At 40.8% G+C, this 24,534-nt stretch overlaps 1 protein-coding gene across 6 annotated transcripts in view; it reads right to left on the bottom strand.

Moving 5' to 3' along the window:
- Positions 1–24,534, bottom strand: part of MICU2 (mitochondrial calcium uptake 2) — a 382,386-nt gene that overhangs the window by 77,077 nt on the left and 280,775 nt on the right. For all 6 annotated transcript variants that reach the window (XM_075592259.1, XM_075592260.1, XM_075592261.1 and 3 more), the window contains one exon: positions 16,931–16,996. In XM_075592259.1, the coding sequence (XP_075448374.1) occupies positions 16,931–16,996 (66 nt within the window). The remainder of the gene's footprint in view (positions 1–16,930; positions 16,997–24,534) is intronic.

Here is a 24,534-nt window from a genome sequence, read left to right as displayed (position 1 = left end):
GCATGGGATATTTAGAAGTACTTTAGGGTACAAATATGATTGTGTGCACTTAAAAAGAAAATATCTGCTCATTTACAGTCTAATGTATTATTTTTTGTCCCTTTCTCAAGGTTTTATAACCCTTTGGGTGCCAGAAACGCTCAATGCACACTAAAAGTGGAATGACAGAGACTATGCCTGCCTTGGCTTGTACGGATTAATTTTAGCCAACCTTTCTAACGGCTACCCATATATTAAGAAAGGATTTAAAGAATTTAAGGCTGTGAAAGCGTGTCTAAGGTATTAAACTTATATTTGTAGATCCAGCTCTACACATGACTCAAAAATTCCCGTCTTTTGTGTTGCACTAAAATCTTGGCTGATAGCAGCACATTCTTGTAATAACACTTCTAAATCGGAGTTGATGTTAGAAACACAAGGAAGCTCCTGGGTGCAGAGCTCTCCAACATATTGATGCGAAGGAGACACATATAAACAATACCTATCTTGGCTTATCTTAGATGACAAAGCCTATCCCTGCATTTATAATAAATATGCACCAACTTGTTTGCTGCTCTCTTTATCATCTGAAATTCCAAGGTGGGATTGGCACATTTCCAAGCACAATGTTAGTGGGAGTCGTACATCAGTTTTAAATTCTACAGAACACAACCTTCTTTGAAATGTGAAAAAAAAAAAGAAGACTTCGATGCTGGTTGGAGAACTTTACACAACTACAGAGAGTATAACCTTAAATGAACGCACATTCTTTTGTTTTGCATTAGCATTAGGGTTTATTCATCATCTTAAACCCCTTTTATACGTGTCTGCCCTGTAAATACTTTATTGCATTTTTTAAAAATCAATTAATAGCAACAGTTGATAACATTTAAAACCACAATTAATAGCCCACAGTAAAGTTTAGTACTACCTCACAACACACCTCATTCTCAACAATATCGCACTTTAGTGAATGAGGCCCGTGCTGGTTTAACAAGCTGGACAGAGACTCACTAAACTCAGCAAGGCCATTTAACGTAACGTAGCATTATTAGTAAAGCTGCACTCACTAGAAAGAGTCATGTAAAGTGACATTACCATCATGTTAAAAACCTAGCGTTATAAACAACAGACGTTCGGGAAAAGAAGATACACATTATATGCAAATAAGCCACTAGCATAAGATTCCCCTACTCATGAAGGTCCGTTAATGTTAACACCAAAAAATAACAAACGTTATCAAGGTCATACGTAAACCTGTCCGACACTGAAATAGGACAAGATCAGTAGGCGAAGCCCTATTGAGTATTTGGATGTGAGTAATGACATGTTCAGGTAATGGAGTGTTATTTCCCTGCATTATTTCACTCTCTTCACCTCTACTCCATAAGTCCTTTTCCAGGGTGTGGCTGAGAGTAACGCCAAGACTTAAATAACGTCATGTTAATGAAGAAAATGTAGCGTTATCCTGAAATAAAGTGATGTTAACCCTAAGCTAATGGGCTCTAATACGGATGTCATTTTTGCATATCATTCGTTTTGCGAGTAGGCTATGAAGCTCAGGGTAACATCACATTATTTGCACTGATTTAACAGTCTGGGTCTTAGTCACAAAGCCTCAACCAAGGCATCTTCATAGCATAGAAAGTGTCACTACATCTCCTCTCATATTTTGTGATCACTCCCCTGGTTACAGTGACCCGAACCATTGATTCTAAAATTAGGGCTTATTAGAGAAATTGAAAGAAATCACATACTGTACCATTATGACCCACTGGAAATAAGTTTTCTTTTTTGTGCAGTAGTTTGTACTTAAAAGTGCAGTGATAACAACTGTAAGAAATATACACCCCTAGCTGAGCAAACAAATATGTTTTCGTTAAATTAATGTTTTTTCCTCTCACCACAAATAAAAATGGAATAACTATTTAAACTAGAAAAAAATATCAATTCCCTTATATGGTTGTTGAACAGAATACCGATGAAGCTAGCTGTGTCTAGTAAAACAAGTAGAATAAAAGAAGAAATCCCTTGTAGCTGGTGTCTGTGCTAAACACTCCCCCTTCTGACATCACCACACTCGCTCATACATAACATACATAACTCATACATTTCACCATTGTATGCTTTTCTTTTAGGTTCCTTTCAAGTCTTCAATTCTGGGGTTAATGATCACCCCAAGTGCCTGGTTTACATACACCATTATATTGCTTCAAAGTTATATTTTGTTCTACTGCTGCCCCCCTCATAGCTATTGTTTTTTTCCTCCCAATAGTTCAATAGCTGTTTGTAACATTAACATTCATTTGTCATACTACTGTTGGTATTAATTGCTACAAGTACTCATTTATAATCACAATTTAAGCATTTCTGTGAGTGCACAACGTGGATTATCTGTTTACATTATGTGGTAATGCAAGTATTTCTAAGAATTCGTGCTTATAAAGATGTGGATGTAAGTATACTAACAAACGTAAAAAGAGAAGAAGTGTACCAAATATATATGCCAGAAAATGAACAGTTCTCCAGCTTACAAATCTACAGATATTGAATAAATCTGACAGAAATCCAGGCACTTTATACTGCACAATTTTTTACATTTCACTTAACATTATTTGAACTGGTGGGATTCATAGGAGATGAATCATAGTATTTTCAGCACCTGGAACACTCCGTTCCAAAGATGTCTGACATTCAATTCCCCAAATCTGAAATGTCGTCTGTCGAAACAATACAGCATTACTGAGGCAGTCAATGAAAGCTTCATCATCACCCATAGTATACCGTTGTGTGAAAAAGAAAGTACACCCTCGTATGGCTATACATATCAGAACATAATAACAATCATCTGTTCCTTAGCAGGTCTTAAAATTAGGTAAATACAACCTCAGATGAACAACAACATGACATATTACACCATGTCATGATTTATTTAACAAAAATAAAGCCAAAATGGAGAAGCCATGTGTGAAAAACTAAGTATACCTTATGATTCAATAGCTAGCTTATAGAACCACCTTCAGCAGCAATAACGTGAAGTAATCGTTTTCTGTATGACTTTATCAGTCGTTCACATCGTTGTGGAGGAATTTTGGCCCACTCTTCTTTACAACGTTGTTTCAGTTCATTGAGGTTTGTGGGCATTTGTTTATGCACAGCTCTCTTGAGGTCCAGCCACATCATTTCAATCGGGTTGAGGTCTAGACTTTGACTGGGCCATTGCAACACCTCGATTCTTTTCTTTTGCAGCCTTTCTGTTGTAGATTTGCTGGTGTGCTTGGGATCATTGTCCTGTTGCATGGCCCAATTTCGGCCAAGCTTTAGCTGTCGGACAGATGGCTTCACATTTGACTCTAGAATACTTTGGTATACAGAAGAGTTCATGGTCGACTCAATGACTGGAAGGTCCACAGGTTCTGTGGCTGCAAAAACAAGCCCAAATCATCGCCCCTCCACCACCGTCCTTGACAGTTGGTATGAGGTGTTTGTGCTGATATGCTATGTTTGGTTTTCGCCAAATGTGGCGCTGTACATTATGGCCAAACATCTCGACTTTGGTCTCGTCTGTCCAAAGGACATTGTTCCAGAAGTGTTGTGGTTTGTTCAGATGCAACTTTGCAAACCTAAGCCGTGCTGCCATGTTCTTTTTAGAGAGAAGGGGCTTTCTCCTGGAACCCTTCCAAACAAACCATACTTGTTCAGTCTTTTTCTAATTGTACTGTCATGAACTTTAACATGCTAAGTGAGGCCTGTAGAGTCTGAGATGTAACACTTGGGCTTTTTGGCAATTTCTCGGAGCATTGCACGGTCTGAACTTGGGGTGAATTTGCTGGGACGTCCACTCCTGGGAAGACTGGCAACTGTCTTGAATGTTTTCCACTTTTGAATAATCTTTCTCACTGTAGAATGATGGACTTTAAATTGTTTGGAAATTGCCTTATAACCCTTCCCAGATTGATGGGCAGCAACCATTGCTTCTCTAAAATCATTGCTGATGTCTTGTTGTTTTACAATTTTAACAACAATTGCCATTGTTATTTACTTCTACAGTATATTATTTTATGCATGGCTGGTAGTGATCATGTGCCTATATACACATTCGTGCTTCATGTGAGTGTTTATAATTTATATAGAGTTCCAGTGACGTCATACACCAGAATTAGCCCCTATAGCCTTATACCATAGGCATAGGTCAAGTGCTTTCTGGAATTCACAGTGCTTATGTTCATTGTTGCATTTTGGATTTTTTTGGCACTTTGCCAACCATTGACCCCTTACGGGGAGTGAGCACTGATTGCATTCAGTTCACTTTATTCACCATATTTTCTGGTACCAATAATTTTAATTATCCTTAATAAAGCATATTTATTATATACTACATTCATGTTTGGTCCAGTTTTCTTTTTGCGGTACTGCATGTTGATTAGGGTTATCTCCTTGTCAGATTTTGAGTGCATTTCTAGGGCCTTATCTGTGTGCACAGTGTCTTTGCGTCATACAGTGTTCTTCGTGTTCTGTTAATTCTCCCTGCCCTATTGTACCAGTCTGCAATTGTGACCCTTGTGGTCACACTAGGTTGAGCGGGTGCATCTCTCCCTTGTCTCTTGGCCAGGAAGTATCAATGAATAGAAAATGAATTAAATCAGTAGAAGAATGAAGATGGGATGGAGCACATCTGGAAGTAACAAGACCATCTTCCAAGGGAGTCTTCCACTTCCACATTGCCTAAGAGGAAAGTGTTAAGCCAATATATTGTGCCTGGGCTCATTTATCAATGTAAAACTTGGACTCTAATTGCAAACATACTGTAATTGAGAAAGTAAACTTTAGACAACTCAAAGACGTATGAAGAGATGAAGGCTGATCCCTGAAAAATCATTGGGGAGTGGATCAAGGAGGGCTGAAGATGATATATATATATATATATATATAAACACACACACATATATATATATTATATGTTTGTTTTGTTAAATATTAATTATGTGCGTCTGCAAGGAAAGCACCAAACATACTTATTTCAACTCTTTGATTGCATTATATGTCTCAACATGTGGAGGGAAAAATCAGTGGTAATTGGTTATCAAGGGGGATAAAGGACCATTGCTCACAAATACTTTACTATGCTCCAAGGACCTGTCCAGCCCTAACAAACAGAATTGAACCTGACTGAAGATGCAGAGAAAATGAATCCATATTCTTGAGACATTAGAGAAGGAAGGAATATTAGAAGGGGTCTAAGAGCTTTGGCTTTTGTGAAGAGCGGACCCTCCCTGCTCCTCTGATCACAAATGGGTTGTGAGAGTGGCATGATGGGATACTGTGACATATGGGGAGGAGGGAGAGTGATATAAGGTGACGCTCTAACATGGGTGTGGAGTGTAGCATGAGAGACTGCTCTACAACACTTGTTAGGGAGCATAGGGCAGCGGTGCAGACCTTGGAGGAAAGCCGCGTGCTGGAGTCAGTCACATGGCTCTTCCCTGTGTGTTCTGAGGCACACAAAAGCAGGCAGCGGAGGTGATCGACAGATCACAGGTGCGTGTTCAGGACAGTGGAGGACAGGGTGAGAGATACGTGGGAGATCTGGATTAGAGGAGAGGAACATGTGGGCCTGCAGTCCATTCCCAATGGACCAATGGTCCAGATTTGAACCACAGTATGCCAATTCACTAGCCCTGCCTTAGTCATTACATCACAAAATAGACAATACAATGGAACAATTATAAAAAGACCAGTTAAAGTAATAACAATAAGTAGACTCCATGCTACCGGTGTGCATGTACAGTCATTTCACTATTCAATACTTTCAATAACCAAGGAATACAATTAAAATTATTGCCATAATTGATATAAAATGCAAAACTACAATTAAGTACACAAGAGCATACTGGCAGTGGGGCGTTGTTAGTGGCAGCGCAACCTATGTACTGTACAGTATGGTCCTGCTGCCTAGCATGTCAGAATGTGCATCTTAAATGACTACTCCAGTATTATGATTCTTAGAAGCAGGTGAAAGACAGGATAATAAATATCATACATTATTCCTTTGATCTTATCTGTTCACCACCAAGGTTCCTCTTACATTTTTTGAGAATTCCTCATTTACTATGCCCTAAACCTACCTTTGCTCACTACTTTCCTTGTAGATATCCCCTTTGTCCTCAATCCCTGTGCATTCAACTTTTTGTCTCGCAAATGACAGAACTCTGTCCTGTTCTCTATTTGATTTAGAGGGCTTATACAGTAACTAAAACATAGCCAATAGCGCATCAATATTGTCAGCCATTTTCTGACAGTATACATATATAACTGTATAGGTTTTGGTACTTACTACAAATACCCTATAAAAGGTATTAATTGCTAGTCGAGATGCTTGCACATTAAAGTGATAAACATTTGGAATTGGTTTAACTTCAATGAATTTACTGACCGAAAGCACAAATCAAGAAGTATCTTCATCAAACAGATCCTCAAACATCTTCGGAAATAAAATTTATTTCAGAGTGGTGTCTACAGTTTATGTCCTCATTGGTAAATCTGCTACTGCATGGAACTATTCCAGGAGGAACAGCTGGCATTGTAATGGGGGAACTATTAATTAATTACACATTTCTGTATGAAGTGGTCTTAAAAAATGGATGCTGGTTGAATATTGAAATATATGGATATAGATATTTAGATTGTTTGATTAATACCAAACGATTCACGTTTTTGACATTTTATATTTTCATACCAAAAGAGAGTATCCCAAGGTATAAAATGTACCAATGTTAGATACTGTAAATATGGAGTGTTGTAGGCAATCAAAAATGTGAGAATAGAAATGAATGAGAATTACAATTTTAAAGCATATGAAGAGAGAGACAGGTTTTCCATTGAGTCCAAAGGCAGACAAAAAAACTAAATCTATCAAGACTTCCCAAAATAATAATGGGAACTCCTTAATGTCAAAGGAATGCTACAGCAAATGTAGAAACATTCTAAGCACTTTACATTCATGGGAGGTTGAATTACATGCACATCTTGTACTTAAATAGAATTTATCACTGAGGCATTCATAGTTTTAGCATTTCTTTTATACATTACTAATTCAATCCTTGAAATTGTTAAAAAAAAAAATTGTCTTTTTCTCCTATTCTTTTTCGAAAAGGCTGACATATGTTGGATTAATGCAGTAGAAAAAAGGCTTAAACCAGCCGAGTGTTAAAAATAAATCCAATAATTATTTGCCATCTGGGACTTAGTATTAATAGCACACATACAAAGAATGTAGCGTTACACCACACCTTCATTTCTTGTTACACACTGCCCAAACTGGCTAGAATCTTGGCCAGCTGAACTCCCCCCCACCCTCCCATTTTCTATATTTGATCATAAATGGCTTTGTAAATAGTACCACACAGACAAAGAATCTGAGTATACCTGCATGACTCTTTCAGGTCCCATAAACCTAGTTTACTCCACACCACGTTGTTGCGTCATCGAGTGGTTAAACTGAGGCCAAGAATGCTGGGTAGTAACGACACGCAAATGAGCACACTGAGGAATGCGCAAAGTCTAAAAGTATCCTGGCTGCAAAACTGGAGCCAAACCAGTGCTTTCTATCGGATCATGTTTCTTAGATAAATCTGGCGCTATTTGCCCCATTTTTGTTCCAGTTTTGCAGCCGGAAACTTTGACAAATTTGATCCCTGAGTGTGTCAATTTTTAGATTCCTAGGCAATTTAGCATGGATATTTTCCTAGAGCTTTCACCTGCTGTATTACAGCAAAGAAAGGATAAGGACGTACAGAATCAGAAAACCCCCTTTAACACAGCTGATTTGTGCTTATGGATTTATCAATTTCAGATTAATTATTGATTCTGCATTGTGAAGCTGGTAGTGGCTGATAACACCATACTATTATGTCCGGTTTGCAACAACTATCTTAGTTTTGTAATGTGAAGTGCGATTTTGGGGTTTTCAGAAAGATTACAGTAGTTTGAGATTCATTAGTAAGCCCACTGGCTAATAATTTAGGAGCAGCACCAATGTGATATTCTGCGCCCTCCTGTTTTTGGGTGATTATAACTTACAGCAAGAGGAAAAAGTTTGTGCTGTTCAAAAATATATGTTTGCATTCTTTCCAGAACAGATGATAAAATGTAGGGAGCTTTTATACACAAATAGAATTAAAGATACATGTACATGAGTGGCAGGAAACCCTGTCCCAAAGAACACTCAGCCAAAGATGCAGGCTGGGACTGGGAGACTTTCAAATGTCAAAAGGTGTAAAAGAAGGGGTGAAGAGTTTTTAAACAAGAGGGTGCAAGAGGATAGAGATACAGTAGGCATCAAAACAGTGCCAGACAGAGCCTAACCCCACATGCTGATCTTCTCTACAATACTACTCTCTCCTTAAGTTTTCTCTTCAGCAACTGAATTCCTTAAAGTAATTTGAATCCTACCCTCGTCCCACAAAATACTTTCACCGGCCCATTGCTTATAGAACAGGTGTCCTCCAGGGACTCTCCCAAAAGCCGTGCCTATTGATTCTAAGAGACACAGTATCAAATGGCGATGTGGTAAAAGCAGGGTTCTAACAGGTCGGCGGGCTAATACTCACAAAGACCAACTGGTTACACCAACAATACATGTACACATTTTCCCTAGAGTGAACTCCTCTATCACCATGCCACTCAAAAATAGAAAGAGTGCTCACCCAGAAGTGTCCCTCGTCTTTAAGAACAAAAGTCAGTCCTCCTTGGAGCGGGATGGAGTCTCTCCTACGCATACGCAAGACAAAGCACGTGAGAGCTCAGTCTCTGAAGAAGAGGCCACTCCACCCCAAGAATCTGAATAACCATCTACTAAACAAGAAATATTAAACCTTCCTGATACTATAAAACAGACATTCCAAGAAGAATTTTGTAAGGCGCTGTCTAAATGTGACGAGAGAACAGATACCTTGGAGAATAAAGTATATTACATAATTCTCACTCAAAAGGAGACCCAGGCGAAGCTGGATGATTTCAGGAAGCAACTTGCGCTTTGCATGAGGCTTAGGGGGACCTATAAAACCGGAGTAACAACCTAAGAATTTGGGGGGTTCCCTGAATTGATTTCTGCTGAGCAACTTAACCCGTACAAACTCTTTGATCATATTCTTCTGTAAGCAAATCCTGAGATACATCTTTCCCTTGGACCTCAGAGAAACTCTACAGAGTCACCGCGAGACTTAATACTCTGCATGAATTACTTAAAAATGAAGGAGAACTTGTGAAGAGCCTGCAGGAACATAGACGGTTCTGATCTCTACATTTTTCGCCTTGGCGAGATGCAGGGACTGTCGCTGGATACTGTCGATACTGTGGGAGAACAAAATTGGAAATAGATGGGGCTTTCCATTCCGCTTCACGGTGAGCCACGGTGGAATCCAAGCTTCTTTGAAAATCCTGGAAGAGGGCGAAGCTTTCCTGAGGGCGTTGTGTTTTCGGGGCTCACCACCTACCACCACGGCAACAACTTCAGCTCATCCTGGTCCAAGGTCACATGTCCTGGGAAGAGCTTTGGGCTTGACCAAAGTGAGGGTAGCAGACTAACCTATAGAAAGTCCTCTGAAGATTTTCTCTGTTGATATCCTTTAAGACTCTACAGTACGTTCTCTTACCAGTTGGTCATTCATGTGTGTTTATCTGTGTATTTTTCCTATAACCTGTCTGACCTGGAGAGGCCTGTTGACTCTGTTTTCCATGCTTTCCGTTTAAAGGTTACTTGTATCTACGCAATCTTATTGGACCAATGCAAGTTGCAATTGACATCTTTTTCTCTTTTTGGGGCCAGTGCCCCTTACCTTCAAAATACTGAAGCGTTTTTTCATTTATTTTCCCCTGCACTAGTAACCTACTGTACTTGTGCTTAGGCAAAGAAACACTTCAGCTATATTTGAGGTCAATTCTTACAATTAATCATGGACGTTAAGTCAGAGATGGAAAATTCCAGGTGCCTGGTCGCCCGGCCGCCTAAATTGTCCCCCTTGCACCTGTGCTGATATTTCATCGCTATGCAGCTCAGTGAAGAGAGCCGGCGGAATCAGAGAGCAGCAAGAAGAGGCGAGCAAGGGCTGGGGGCTGGCTAGTCAGACCAGAGGGGGAGATGATTTGATAGAGTGTTAGTGTGAGAGTGTGTCTGTCTGTGAAGCTCACTGGGGGATCGGATGGCTGGGGGCAGGGCTCATCGGAGCAGAGAGGGAGTGGTGAGTGTGTCTGTCTGTGTGTCAGAATGCCAGTGTTTGTGTGTGTGTCAGAGTGCCAGTGTGAAACAGATACACACTGACATTCACACATAGTGACACTGAGCCGATGAGGGAGGGGAGTGGGGGGGGGGGGGGAGGGAAGAGGTATGGTAGCTGGAATGCCCCCTCCCCTAACAAAGCGCTTGTTCCTAAGAAAAATATGTCTGGCTCCTAAGTATTTAATATTTTCGGACACGCCTGCCGTGAACTAATCTGCCTCATTGTAAAGGGACTAAACTATCCTAAAAGAAGACTCGCCTTAACTGAATGTAAAAACAGTAGGGGTGACATAGTATTTTTACAGGATCCCCATTTCTGTAGAAAGGATAATACAAAGTGGCGTTTCGATTCCGATTCCTCCCCTGAGGAAATTAAATCCGATAAAGAGGGAGGTACATATTTTAGGTTCTTGATCTTAGGTGGTGACTTTAACCTGTCTATAAACCCATTGTTGGACAGATCTTCTTCATCCCAGACCCCCACCTTCACCCAATACAGCACTTAAGATACACTGTAGGACTGAAAAATCTCTCCCTCATTGACAGTTGGAGACACCTATTCCTATCATCCAGAGATTATACTTTTTTTTTTTCAATATATTCGAGGATTTATTATTTCTTCATTAATAAAATGGAGAATAAACTCCAAAAAACGGTGCTCCAAAATGACAAGCAAAGGCACTGCAACAATGAAATCTATTTGTATCAGTCCTGCCATGGATCAAATCCACTTATTGATTAGCGTATAAGGAAGCTCACTGTGTGCAATGTGATATCATCCTCAGGAAGGGGGCCAAGACGTGGTAAGGAGCAGGGGTCAAAGCAAAAGACCCCATAAATACTTAATACTCCGCTACTACCCTCACTAATCCTGGCGTTTCTTCATTGACTCCAGATTAAACCCCTCACTTACGGATACTAAAATCAGATAATACATAATAGTTTTGTACGGAGAAACCCCTGAAATGGACTAATCAGTTAGTCAATTAAAAGAGGAAGGTTCAGTTTAGAAATAACATTCCTTCAACCAAACATGCAGGTAACTCAGGTGCCCTTTCGCATGACCCAAAGGAAATAACAAAGACCTTTGCGGGTTACTATTCCAAACTATATAACCAAAGTAAATGCCGCCCTTCTAATCGTAGACTTCTGACTAAAATGGATTGTCTGATAGGAATTAAGAAACCCTACGAAAACAAATCCCAATCGAAGAGATGGTAGATGCCATTAAATCCTTGAAGTCATCCAAATCCCCTGGGCCGAATCAAGCTTTAAGAATCAATATTACAAGAAGCTCAAGGCCTTCCTCGCTCCACATCTGCAAAAACTCTCTAAGAGGCGCCTTCTTTTACCCCAACATTCATCAGGCAACTATTCTGGCCATTCTTAAAGAGGTATTTAAAACCAGAGACATAACATGAAACACAGACAAAGCTCAGTGCACATCCAGAAAAACTTATACACGGTACAGTGCCTAAATATACATGTATAAATAACAAATAAATAAAATGGTCTTTTAGTTTAACATTTTGGCCAAATTGTCAAGGGCTTACAACAATTTGGCCAACATGTTAAACTAAAAGACCATTTTATTTATTAGTTATTTATACATGTATATTTAGGCACTGTACCGTGTATAAGTTTTTCTGGATGTGCACTGAGCTTTGTCTGTGTTTCATGTTATGTCTCTGGTTTTAAATATATATTGCCATGCTCAGTAGCACTCCTCTGTGAAACTTATATGCTTATATATATATATGTTGTGGTTATTTTGGGGGTTCAATATGAGCTTGTAGGTGTTCTGTATGTTATATAATTCTTGTTCAGCTAGTCTTAGCTGATTGGAGGGCGGCAACCTCCTACCTAATTGAAGCTCACTCCCTCCCACATTTAAATGGTTAAAAGCTCACTCCATGGCATCTCCCACTCTCAGGGGAACTTGCTTGCTTACAGTGTGATTGTGACAAATCTATTGCAGAGTGCTTTTCCTGGTAATGTACAGGTACAGGTTAATAAAAGCTTCAATCAGACTTAGAACTTTTGCAGCTAATTTTGACAGATATTATAATAAACCATTCTTCCTGGCAATGCACAGGTTATTAAGAATCTATATTAGTGTTAGGGACACTTGAACGTGGTCTGCCGTGCAGTTGGCTCAAGGGCTTACAACAATTTAGCCAAAATGTTAAACTAAAAGACCATTTTATTTGTTATTTATACATGTATATTTAGGCACTGTACCGTGTATAACTTTTTCTGGATGTGCACTGAGCTTTGTCTGTGTTTCATGTTATGTCTCTGGTTTTACATATATATTGCCATGCTCAGTAGCACTCCTCTGTGAAACTTATATGCTTATATATATGTTGTGGTTATTTTGGGGGTTCAATATGAGCTTGTAGGTGTTCTGTATGTCATTCTTAAAGAGGGCAAGAATCCAAATCTATGCGGGAGCTATCTCCACATATCTCTTCTTAATACGGACGTGAAATTGGTTGGAAAGGTTTTGACTAACCAGCGAAACAATTACTTACCCTCATTAATACACCCTAATCCAGTAGGGTTCACCCCAGAACTCCAGGCAGCAGATAACATTAGGCAATCTGTAAACTTGATTCCCCACATTGATAGTACTCTAACACCTGCGTCTATCACTTGACACCGAGAAGGCCATAAAAGCTGGCACATTATGTCTAAATTAATGGCGAAAATTGGTTTTGCCCATCTTTGTTAGAGCTCTATACGATTCTCTGTAGCTATAAAGGAGGCTAATACGGTCTTCAGCCCTATAAATATTTTTTATGGAACTCGGCAAGAATGCCCATTTTTCAAAGGACACAATATAAAAATGGCAGGGTAGGGATCAGCTTAAAGGGTCTGCCTGCAGTAGGTTTAATTTATTTTGGCCAACATATTGAACTACTGTATTAAATAATCTTAGTCATATTGGATGTGCATTTCTGGTAGTAGCACTCCAGTTGACACAATTTGTAGTATATATTATTATAGAATTTGGAGCTCACTGGTAGAATACTCGCTCAAAATGGCCATTGTGCCGACTTCTTGCTCACTCAGTTCTGAGGCACCCTACAGATGCTGCCCTGTCCCGTCACTGAGCTGCGGCCCGCACTCTTACTCACTTCCTTCTGACCACTTGGATGGGTGTGGGAGTGAGCCGTTAGGAGAAGTGAGGGCCACTGCTCAATGACAGCTGGTAGACTAAGGAGGTTAGAGAGTTAGTTGAATTATGTCACTCAGTCATCGCTCTATCTCATGCTCTAACTACTGTAACTTTATGTATCCTGTTGAATTTTTTTTTTTTTTTTTTTTTACAGGTTACAGTAAACAAACGAAACCATTTAAATGCTTTTAGTGTTTTTTTGCGATTTCCATATTAATCATATTGGGATACATTTCTTAATATCGTTAACGTGGTGAGATTTTTCTTATCCCGCAACCTAAGGCTGCATCTATACATACTAAGACGGAGCGGAACGGAGGGGAGGCGCACCCACGCTGCGTGATCACATGTATTGTCCTCTTTGAGGTTGCCTATAGATGGCGCCAGCGCGCACATCAGACAGAGCTCAGAACGGCGCGAAATTCAAGAAGACAGAGACAAGTGATTTTTTGCGCGATGGCATCGGGATGTGAGGTAGGAAAGTGACGTCCCCGCCGGAACGTCATTGACACGCCTCCAAATTTTCATTGCCACGCCCCCAAATCGCGCCCGCTACATACCCTGCAAAGCCATAAAAACGCTCAGGCTTTAGCAAGAGTATTGCAGCGTGTGTGCGCTCTGTCTGCCTGAGTATAGACGTAGCCTTAGATCTGGGGTCCTACTCGTCGCAAGGAGTGGTTGGGTTAGTGATGATGGGTGACAAGGTGAATGTATGTATGTGTATGTATATCGATCTATATACAGCTGAACCCCGTTATATCGCGGTGCTCGGGGTCCACATAATGAGACCGCGTTATAACTGGGATCGCGAAATGGCTGCCACACGAGGACTTACCCGGCATTTGCAGCTCTCTTATCTCTGCAGCTCTCTCCTCTCCATGCTTCTTCAGGCTGCGTCCATGTGCGCGGCACACATCTCCAAGGTTTTTATTTTTTTATTTTTTATTAAAACATTCAATGCTTTATTGCTAACGGACACACATACATACACACACCTCCCCCCTACACTAATAATTTTACCATACCATGTAGGAATCGAACCCTTTATACACTAGTAGCAATTCTGTAGCTGCTACACCATAGGATTGGTGTGATGTCATTGACTCTATAAACAAACTTAACTTCTACTGCACAGTTAAGTTTATTTATTTTAATTATAATGTATAATTTATAAATTATTATTTTATAATTTAGGTGTTGTTTAGGAGGTGTTTTTAGATCGGCAGCCACGCTCAGACTGCATTATAAGCGGATCCGTATTATAGTGGATCACGCTAGAACGGGATTCAGCTGTATATCTATATAGATCGATCTATCTATCTATATCTATATCTATATATATATATAGAGATATTCAAACAAATCACGGTGCCGATTTCGTGTGCTCTGCTGTACTCCACGCAGCATGAACGTGGCCAATCGCCCCAGGCACCCGTGCTTATCGCTATTGCTTTGTTGAATTTCATGGATTCTGTTTCTTTGGGTGCAATGAAACGAATGAATTGCAATGTGTACAGTACTGTGCTAGTGTTATCAATTTAAGGTGTTTAAAAAACAGAACTCTAAAATGCCATTTTCTGCACTCGCCGCGCTCGCGTCTTAAGGCGGTAAGGTTGGAAGACATCCCGCGTCATGACATCGGTATTCCGATGTACACAACACGTGAAGTGTTTGAATAACGACCGCTGCAGCTGTACATAAACCTTGTCGGCCACCATCACTAACCCAACCCCTCCTTGCGACGAGTAGGACCCCAGATCTAAGGTTGCGGGATTAAAAAAAACAAAAAAACATACAGTATACACACACACACACACACACACACACACACACACACACAGTATGGGGGAAAAAATATGAACTATACGACTGTGATGGACATATTGTAGCTCTTACAGTGGGTCATTTACTAAAAACCCCTAATTTACTGTACACAATAATTTGCATTTGACTGAAGGCACATATGCAGATTTTATCTCTGCTACTTTGGCTACTTTATCACCCTTTATTGATTGGGTAGAGAGCGCTGAAAATATTTTTCACAATTTTTGGGGTGAAGAAATGCTAAAGAATACACTTTGGTGTTTATTGAACAGGAACTAAATCTCAAAGAAAAATGTTTCACTGAAATGACACTCCTTTCAAAGATTCCCCCCCTGCGGCCATCAGGTGGGGCCTCTCACTGACATAAATAACATGGCAGAAACATTTGGGCAGAAGATTGGTACTGATCATGGCAGCACACAGGAAAAAACAAGAAGTCCATTACTTAGTATAATTTACCACAGTACATTTATAGATATTTAGCCGACTCTTGGTAGTTACACTCACATTTATTATTTGGGATGTATCCGAACATTAAAGTGGAGAGAGACTATTGTACTGACTATTGTACCTGAATATTACGTGGATCATTAAAGTTGCAGCATTTTAAAAAGACTGTACGGGAAAAAGTTGTGAGGCATGGAGACTACTGTACAGTAACTAGCAGAGAGTCAAACAAATCAAGATGGGAGAGAATAACAGCACGCACCAGAGGAAGGTGAAATTCTAGTAAAGTTGCAGTGGGAGAAAGGTAAAGATTAAAGCTGCAGTTCAGGCAATATCCTGCATGTGTGTTTTTTTTAATAAATCAGTTCTGTAGTAAGAAAAAAATACTTTTAGCATTTTCTGTTTTAAAAAAAACAACTTTGAAAGACCAATTTTCTTGTATTCTATTTTAACAAGCATGCTTGTTCCTATAGCAACGATTTACATTCCCCATATTTAAAGATGTCGCCAAACTTTGCCGATCAATAGACGGAGAACGAATTGACCAGCAGCTATGCAGTTCTTTAGGTAATTAGAGATTGCCCACATGAAACTATTGAAGTAAAAAAATAAAAAAAAGACTGAACTGCAGCTTTAAGTCAAATTTAACACCTAACCATATGCTCGGTTGACAGGTGATAGTCAATTGTACCATGACACAGAAAAGGGAGATGGACGCTATTTAGAGAGACGTCTAAGGAGTTGAATTTTGGAAATAATCTTGAGGTGACAAAGGACAATTTTACAGTAGACGGGCAAATAGAGACTCGGGTTTGAACTGCATGTATAACGTTTCTCCCTCTCTCTCATCTTCTCTACAAGCCTGTGCTTCTCCTTATTTAATAAACCATGTACTGTAGTAGTGTAGTGTGCATGATTCAGAGAGGACTGAGGAGGTTATTGAACAGCATGTGAATACCTAGCTTTGCGAGATTTCCTCTTTTTCATACCGCACGCATTAACATTGTCAAAACCGTTTAATGAATGGACCCCTAATAAGGAGGAATCTTGGATTACTGCACGAGTGCTTCCAAAACGTGCATATTTTACATACGTACAACAATGCATAATTTATGTTACCTAATGACAACATGAATGAAAATATTATGAATGAATGAGAATTTCTGTTATCTTAGACAAACGAGACATATGTTTTTAAAATGTGAAACAAAACATCCATTTACCTGGAGGGGAGCTGTACTTCCAAGAGCGATCTTCAAGTTATCATTAGTACCGAGAATTTTTTGCAACTAGAAATTTCAAAAAAGAAAATAAATATAGTTGTTAATATATATACAACTATTTATAGTTGTTTATACTCTCCTAAATGATTTCCTAAACACCAAACTACTGTAACATTCTCATGCTATTAATTGGCAAAAAAGTTATGGAAACGTTATTTCCAACTGTTGAACATTTCCAATTCCATTATCAAATTGAGAAAATGTGCCAAAGCAGTAAAGTATGTAAAAATAAAAACTTGTTTTTAGTGCCTTTTGAATAATTTTTTCTACATGGGCAACTAAAATGGGAAAAACAAAACAAATATATGGTTTGATCTAGTTCAATTGTGATAATTCTGTTTCCCCTTGAAAAGCTCCTACAGTACATGCAGTTCTACAAAAATGGGGGGTTACTGTGATGTTCCAACCATCTTTTTGTGAGAAGCTATTAACACAGTGGTCGTCTGCACATGTTTACACCTCCCTTTTCATCAGTGATATTAGTTGGGGCCCCCTGCCGGATGTAATCCAAATCAAATGAAAAAAACACCCCATTATTAAATCGGTATACAATATAAATGTGCACACAAATACGTATTTTTTTTTGCATATTTCAAAAAATTTAAAAACAGCAAAACATGACAAATGTTATGTTTAAAAAAAAAAATCTGTGTAGTAATATAAGATAAAACTGACTGAAATCTTTTTGTCTCTCACCCCTCCTCTCTCACCCCGACCTCCTCCTCTATCACCCACCCCCCTCATCATCTCTCACCCACCCCCTCCTCATCTCTCATTCCCCCATCCCCCTCATCTCATATCCACTCTCCCCATCTCTCATCCCCGCTCCTCGCCCCCTCTTCCTCTCACCCCCTTAAAACCTGGCTTCGCTGGAGGACCTTAGGATTGGAGCAGGGCGGTGGCAGAGGTGGGGTTGCGGGAATAGATGTCAGCCTGCCAGAGCAGAGCAGGTCTGCAGAGGAGTTGGATGGTGGCAGAGAAGGGCAGCTGGGAAGGAGTGCACTGTAGTAGTGGCATCGACCAAAAGTCAGTGAAGACTTCTGGGTCGAACCATTGGGACGCCCTCCTCCCCAGCTGTCCTCCTCTGCTCTTGCGGGCCGCCTTATTTTCCCGCTGCCCGCCTCTACTGCTGCTGCTCTGCTCCCACAATTTGGCGCCCCCCTTAAAAAAATCTTGCGCCACCCAGTTTACACACCTTTGGCTTACACAGTAGCCGTATGAAAAAGGTGAGGACACGGCGTATCTACGCGTACACCCAGAAAAAAAAAAACTGCCTACATGTGAATGGTAACTGGTGAGTCAGATCCTGAGATCACACACTTTTGTTCAATTCTGTGAGCCTGGGTTTATTGATTATTTTTGCCCTCATCATATTTGTATAAAAGACGATAAAACCCCCAGGTAAATCATTAACCCCGGCTCACACTGTCAATAATATCATAATGTTTGCATACTAGTTTGGCCAATTTTTGTAGAATGTCTTTAGCAACAAATATATTTTCAATAAAGTAAAATGATTGCAAAAATATGGACTGATGTATCAAGGCCATTTTGTTGGAAAATTAGCACATTGTGTCATTTTCATCTTCAATCAAAAAATAAACCTGTAAAAGAACAACAGAGGGGATACCCGCTCAACCTATGAGGTAGTGTGGAGCGAGCAGGTGCACCAGGGAGAAGCAAGGATATGTGAACAAATACCTGTGGTTAACAAGAACCCCACAGAGGTGGGGGGACAACAGGAGGATCCCAGTAGCGTGCACTTGTTGCTCGTTCAATAATACATGTGGGAACGTGGCTAAACCTGTAAACATTGAACACAGTCCCACAGTGGGTGGAGCCAAATACATGTCCCAAATGGAAGTAATGTAATAGTGTGTATATATTAAAACGAATGGGGACCATATAAATAATGAACATCAAACAAAGAACTCACAGGCCAGAGATATCTGACTCAATTAGACCAGCATGGTAGCTGAGATGGGTGTGAGTGAAACAAGTTGGCATATGTCCGGTGGAGAGGGAATCGGAATGTTAAAAAATTGGCCCTGGATACATACCCCTACACACAAAGGAATGAGGGGAATAAACTGGAACCTTGTCCAGCCAAGTGGGTGGACGTGTGGGGGGCGGGGGAGAGGGGGAGGGGAAAAAGGGAAGAGGGAGGTATGGGAAGGTTCCCTAAAAACTAAACCTCCACTGATACTATGTCCGATTCCCAATTCAAAGGACAGAGCAAAGTCTGCCCAAAAGGGTGAGGTAACCGCAAATTTGAAACTGTGGGGTTAATCAATACACCCCATGACCATATACATAGGTAAATCAAGCTACAGCAGTGTGACCTGAATGATCACTGCTCGGTAAAGAACACTATGCAGCTGCTGTAAATACAGCTAGCAGCACTTGGAACATGTACTGTAGTAGTTGCTTAGAACAGTAGACTGAATAAATTGATGCAGCTAAACCATTTTAAATAAATGGTCACACTTGAGTATAAAACGCTGTACAACTGCTGTGACTATAGCTGATAGCAAATGTTCAGTCTGAGTTATAATAATTGCACAGTATGTAGTTGCTCTAATAACAGATGGTAGCAAGGATGTAGTGATCAGCCTGCAGTGGCCAGGAGGTATATGTAGATAGCCTAAGGCAAGATGTATTATAAAGCACTAATTAGCTCAAGCATATAGGGAATGGTACTCCCAAAGCATCAATGGCACTCTCACCCTACATACATACCCCTACACACAGGGGGAGGAGAGCAGGTGGGAACCTTAATCTCTATGGCTAATCTGTCCCTAGAGATAAAAATGAACCTGTCAAATAGGAGTGGATTGTTACTCATCGCAGAAGGGCCCAGCTTGTAGTGCCACCTATGGATGAAGCTACGATCGGTAGGAAGGCTGGGCTGGAGGCTAAAATTCAGTCCTAGGGCTCCCAGCCACGGGACTCCTTTCCCACACAATATTGAATGAGCAACGAGTGCACGCTACTGGGATCCTCCTGTTGTCCCCCCACCTCGGTGGGGTTCTTCTTGACCACAGGTATTTGGTCAAATAAACCTGTAAACAGTCATTTGAATGTACAAAAAAACACCTACCTTTCTGAGAGATCGGTCTCATTCTCCAAAAGGCCAGCAAGAATAAAAATGGTCTTGTGATTAAGCGGATTATACATACATTTATGTTTTGCATGCTAGAGAAAATGTGCCAGTAAAGCAGTGCTCACAAACTGTACTAAATATAAATACACGTTTCTCCCATTACATTAAAAAAATAAATGCTTAGCTGAGCAATGAGCCTTCTCAGTGTTTTTATGTAACAAATATTGACTAACATTTTTTCCTTTATTTCTAAAATTCCCTTTATTTTTGATAATGAAGAAAGTGCATTGGAAGCATGCATATTATGCAACACACAGTGGAAGCATGTGTCATATAGATGTTTTTGAAGCTAAAACCATTTTCTACAAAGTGTTTTTGTTTCATGCAGCATCTAGAGTTAAGTGTCGTTTGCAATGATTTTGGTGTTAATTTGAAGAAATTGGTGCTATTGCCCAGATTTATTTTCAAAGAGAAAGAACAGTATGAAATAGCTTGTGCGTGTAAGTCTTGTATGATTATTTTTTACACTTTAGACACTGTGCAATAGTCATTAAATAATTTTGGTGTGTACAAAATATTTTTATCGTCAAAAAGAGCATTTAATGACTCGAAATGGTAATTTTCAGTATGGACAAGCTGACATGATATATGTAACCCGTGTCATCCTATGAAAGTTGATAGGTAATAAAGCATATGATGTACATAAAGATAATAATAATAATAATAGCATGTTCTTGTATAGCGCTGCTAGTTTTATGTAGCGCTTTACAGAGACATTTTGCAGACACAGGTCCCTGCCCGTAGAACTTACAATCTATCTCCCTGTGCATCAGGCACCAAAAACAAAGTGACTTGCCCAAGGTCACAAGGAGCCGACACCGGGAATTGAACCAGGTTCCCCTGCTTCAAACTCAGTGCCAGAGTCAGTGTTTTACTCACTGAGCCACTTCTTCAGGGGGGCTTCGGAGCTGAAATTAATGGGGTGCAGCTCCGGAGACCCCCTGCTTCAATCCGGTAATAAAAAAATAAATATATATATAGTTTTTTAAAAGCTAATCAGTATTGCTGCTTTAAAACAGAACGGCTGCTCCAAGTTCATGTAATTATTTTTGAGTTTTTGTTTTCAAATGATCGTGACAGATTGATAGACAAACTGATAAAATATTTTCAGATATATAACAATACTGCATCGTTATTCAATGTATGTATTGTTATTATTTATTTTTTTAAATCGCCAGATATTTGTTAATGCCTTATAATATGAAATAAAAATGTTGAATTAAAAAACAAATGCAAAAATTCGAACACACGAAAGAGCATTGGGTAACAATCGAGTAACAAATGGGACAGGGCTGGCATTTGGTATACATAGTAAATGGGGCTTTTAACAAAATCAAGGCAAGCTACTGTATGCACGTAAAAAACGGACGTAACGTTTCAAGTCATACATTTTCTGTTGATTTAAGTAAGGGGTGGACAACTCCAGTCCTCAAGGGCCACCAACAAGTCAGGTTCTTAGGATATCCCTGCTTCAGCACATTGTCTTCGACTGAGTCACTGATTGAGCCATCTGTGCTGAAGCAGGGATATCCTAAGAACCTGACTTGTTGTTGATCCTTGAAGGCTGGAGTTCTCCACCCTTGGTTTAAGTGCCCATTATCTAGTGAGAGTAGCAGACATGTACTGTATATGTACCCATTTATTAATGTCATGCTAGGGAGCACGCCCCCAATTTTACCACAGGACGTTAAAGGTAGAAATCTGCATCTGGAAAAAAAAGAATCTCTTTAGCTTCATTCAAATACCATGAAATTGCTTGTGATGTAATACTGCCACTGAGTTATGAGAATGTGGCTTTGATGAAATCACATGCTTGAAACCTTTTTTTGATAGGAAAAGTACTGGAAACATATTCCCTGTAACTTACATTTCTGAAGCTACTGTATGCTCCTGTGTGTCAACCGATTTCTTCTTCCCTTATCGCCAGGGTACAGTATGGTTAAAAGACCAACTTTTTCAGGAAGCGTTTAATTAGCATTGACAACTAACATCACAAAATCAACCACACCATTTATGATTTCTACTAAGGGGGTCAGACATCTTTAATTTGTCCAAAAGTTCACGGTCATATACATATGTAAACAGTTCCAAACCTGCCCTAACCCATAATCACACAGCATACACTGCATCCACTGCAGCCAGGGATTCTGGGTAACGACATGCAAATGAGCGCTCAGTATGTCAATTTTTGTTTATCCACTTTAATGTGGATCCTTTGTTAAGTTTATATCTGCTGTTTTACAGCAAAGCCTGGGTTAAAGAACTGCATGGCCAACAAACCTACTGAAGACTGCAATTCATTTACCGAAGAGTCTCGAGGTGGTTACTGGCCTTGCATTGTTTTATTTATGAAAATGCTTTGCCAGGAAGTAATACATTGAGAGTTACCTTTCGTGAAGCTAGTCATGGCTACACACCAGCTACACAAGCAAGGCGTGGTACATAAAAAAGTGACAAAAACCCTCCACTGTATACCACAATGATAAAGGACACTCTAAGGCTGAGATTATACTGTGTGCGATGGCGCTTGCGCACGTGCCTGCAAATTGCAGGATCCCCAAGCGGCCGCCCCTAGACAACAAAATCATCTTTTCAAGGGACAGCCGCGGCACGTGAGCGGTTCAGCCAATCACGGTGAATCAGCTCCGTGATGTCATAGTATATACCACGGGTAAGGTAGGGGGACGGGAAGGAAAAATAGATGAACCCCTGCTCAGCTGAATGATAGGAAAAATGAATAGTATGAAGATAAGGTGCTAGACTGAGAAACAAATAAACCATAAGAGAAAGAACTCAGTTTTGAATAGCACTCAATTATCTGTGGTAGTGTGTGTAAATGTTAAAAATAATCTTTAATCGAAATGGTTAAAATAAATGGTGCAACAAAATGAATAAAATAAGAGAAACATCAGAGGAGTACCTCAATTTTAACACTTGCAACTACAGGTTTCAGTGTGATAATGTAATACAGAAGGCTACTATCAAAAGTATTGCAGTTAGCCTAATGACTAAGTGTAAAGGTACTGAACTCTAGTTGAGCCTCTGAGATGAACTCTAAATGATAAAAAGACTCTATGGGAGTCTAAGCTGGAATAATGCCAGCAGTTGACTGATGGTTATTTGAACTATTTTGATTAAAGATTATTTTTAAATTTACACACACTACCACAGATAGAGTGCTATTCAAAACTGAGTTCTTTCTCTTATGGTTTATCCGTGGTCATAGCCACGAACCTGCCACGCCCCCCCATCGCTTGAAACAGTATGTGCAGAGATCGCTTGAGCGTCGGGTGCGTGCGCTCAAGCACACACTATGATCTCAGCCTTAAGCACATTGATATGTCTCAGACAGGTCTGAAAGCTGCCCTATCCCCTAAACCAGGGATGCTTAACTTCAGTCCTCAAGCCCCCCTCCCCAACAGGTCAGGTTTTCAGGGATATCCCTGCTTCAGCACAGGAGGCTCAATCAGTCCCTGCTTCAAAACAGGTGGCTCAATCAGTCCCTGCTTCAGCCCAGTTGGCTCAATCAGAGGCTCAGTCTTTGACTGAGCAACCTTGTGCTAAAGCTGTGATCACAGCCATCGACAGATGTGGAGAGCCGGGAAAAGGGTCCCCGGCCCGGTGGCCGTGGGGGACCTGGCCGCCCGGCACTGGAAGTTGGGCCCGGCCAGGCATCCAGCAGCCGGGCCTCTGGTTGCTGTTGCCAGGCCCCGGGTCCCACCTGTCCCCGTGCCGGGCCTGCCTCTCTCCTGCCGGTGCATGCCCGAAGCTGTGCCTCACTTCCGGGTGCACCCAGCTTCCGGTGCGCACCGGCGGGAGAGAGAGGATGGCATGGGAAGAGAAAGAAGCAACTGGGGAGAGCGGGATGCGGGACCCGGCGGCGGCAACCAGAGGCCGGGCATAGCTGCCGGACCTCTGGATGCCGCCGGGCCTCGGCTTTCCACAGATGCTGCCTACTCTTCCCACGCTGTCCTCTCTCTCCCGCCGGTGCGCACCGGAAGCTGGGTGCACCCGGAAGTCAGGCCCAGCTTTTGGTGCGCACCGGCAGGAGAGAGACAGGCCTGGCGTGGAGAGAGGAAGAGGTGGCAGGCGCTGGGGAGAGCCCGGACCCGGCAACCAGAGGCAATTGTATTTGTGGGGTGGTGGTAATTGTATTTGGGGAGAAGGGTGGTGGCAATTGTATCTGGGGGGGTTGTAATTGTATCTGGGGGGTAATTGTATCAGAGGGGGTACTGCATCTGGTGGGGGGTATTTGCATCCAGTGGGGGTGTAGTGGTGTTTGTATCTGGGATGTGTGTAGTGTGTCTGTATCAGGGGAGGTGTAGTGGTGTCTGTATATGGGGGGGGGGGGAGGAAAAACCTGGGCACTGCGGATTTCTGC

Source organism: Ascaphus truei, chromosome 3 (genome assembly GCF_040206685.1).
Source record: "Ascaphus truei isolate aAscTru1 chromosome 3, aAscTru1.hap1, whole genome shotgun sequence".
Taxonomy (NCBI): Eukaryota; Metazoa; Chordata; class Amphibia; order Anura; family Ascaphidae; genus Ascaphus; species Ascaphus truei.
Note: the sequence above shows the minus strand (reverse complement) of the source record. Positions and strands in the feature narration are given on the sequence as shown.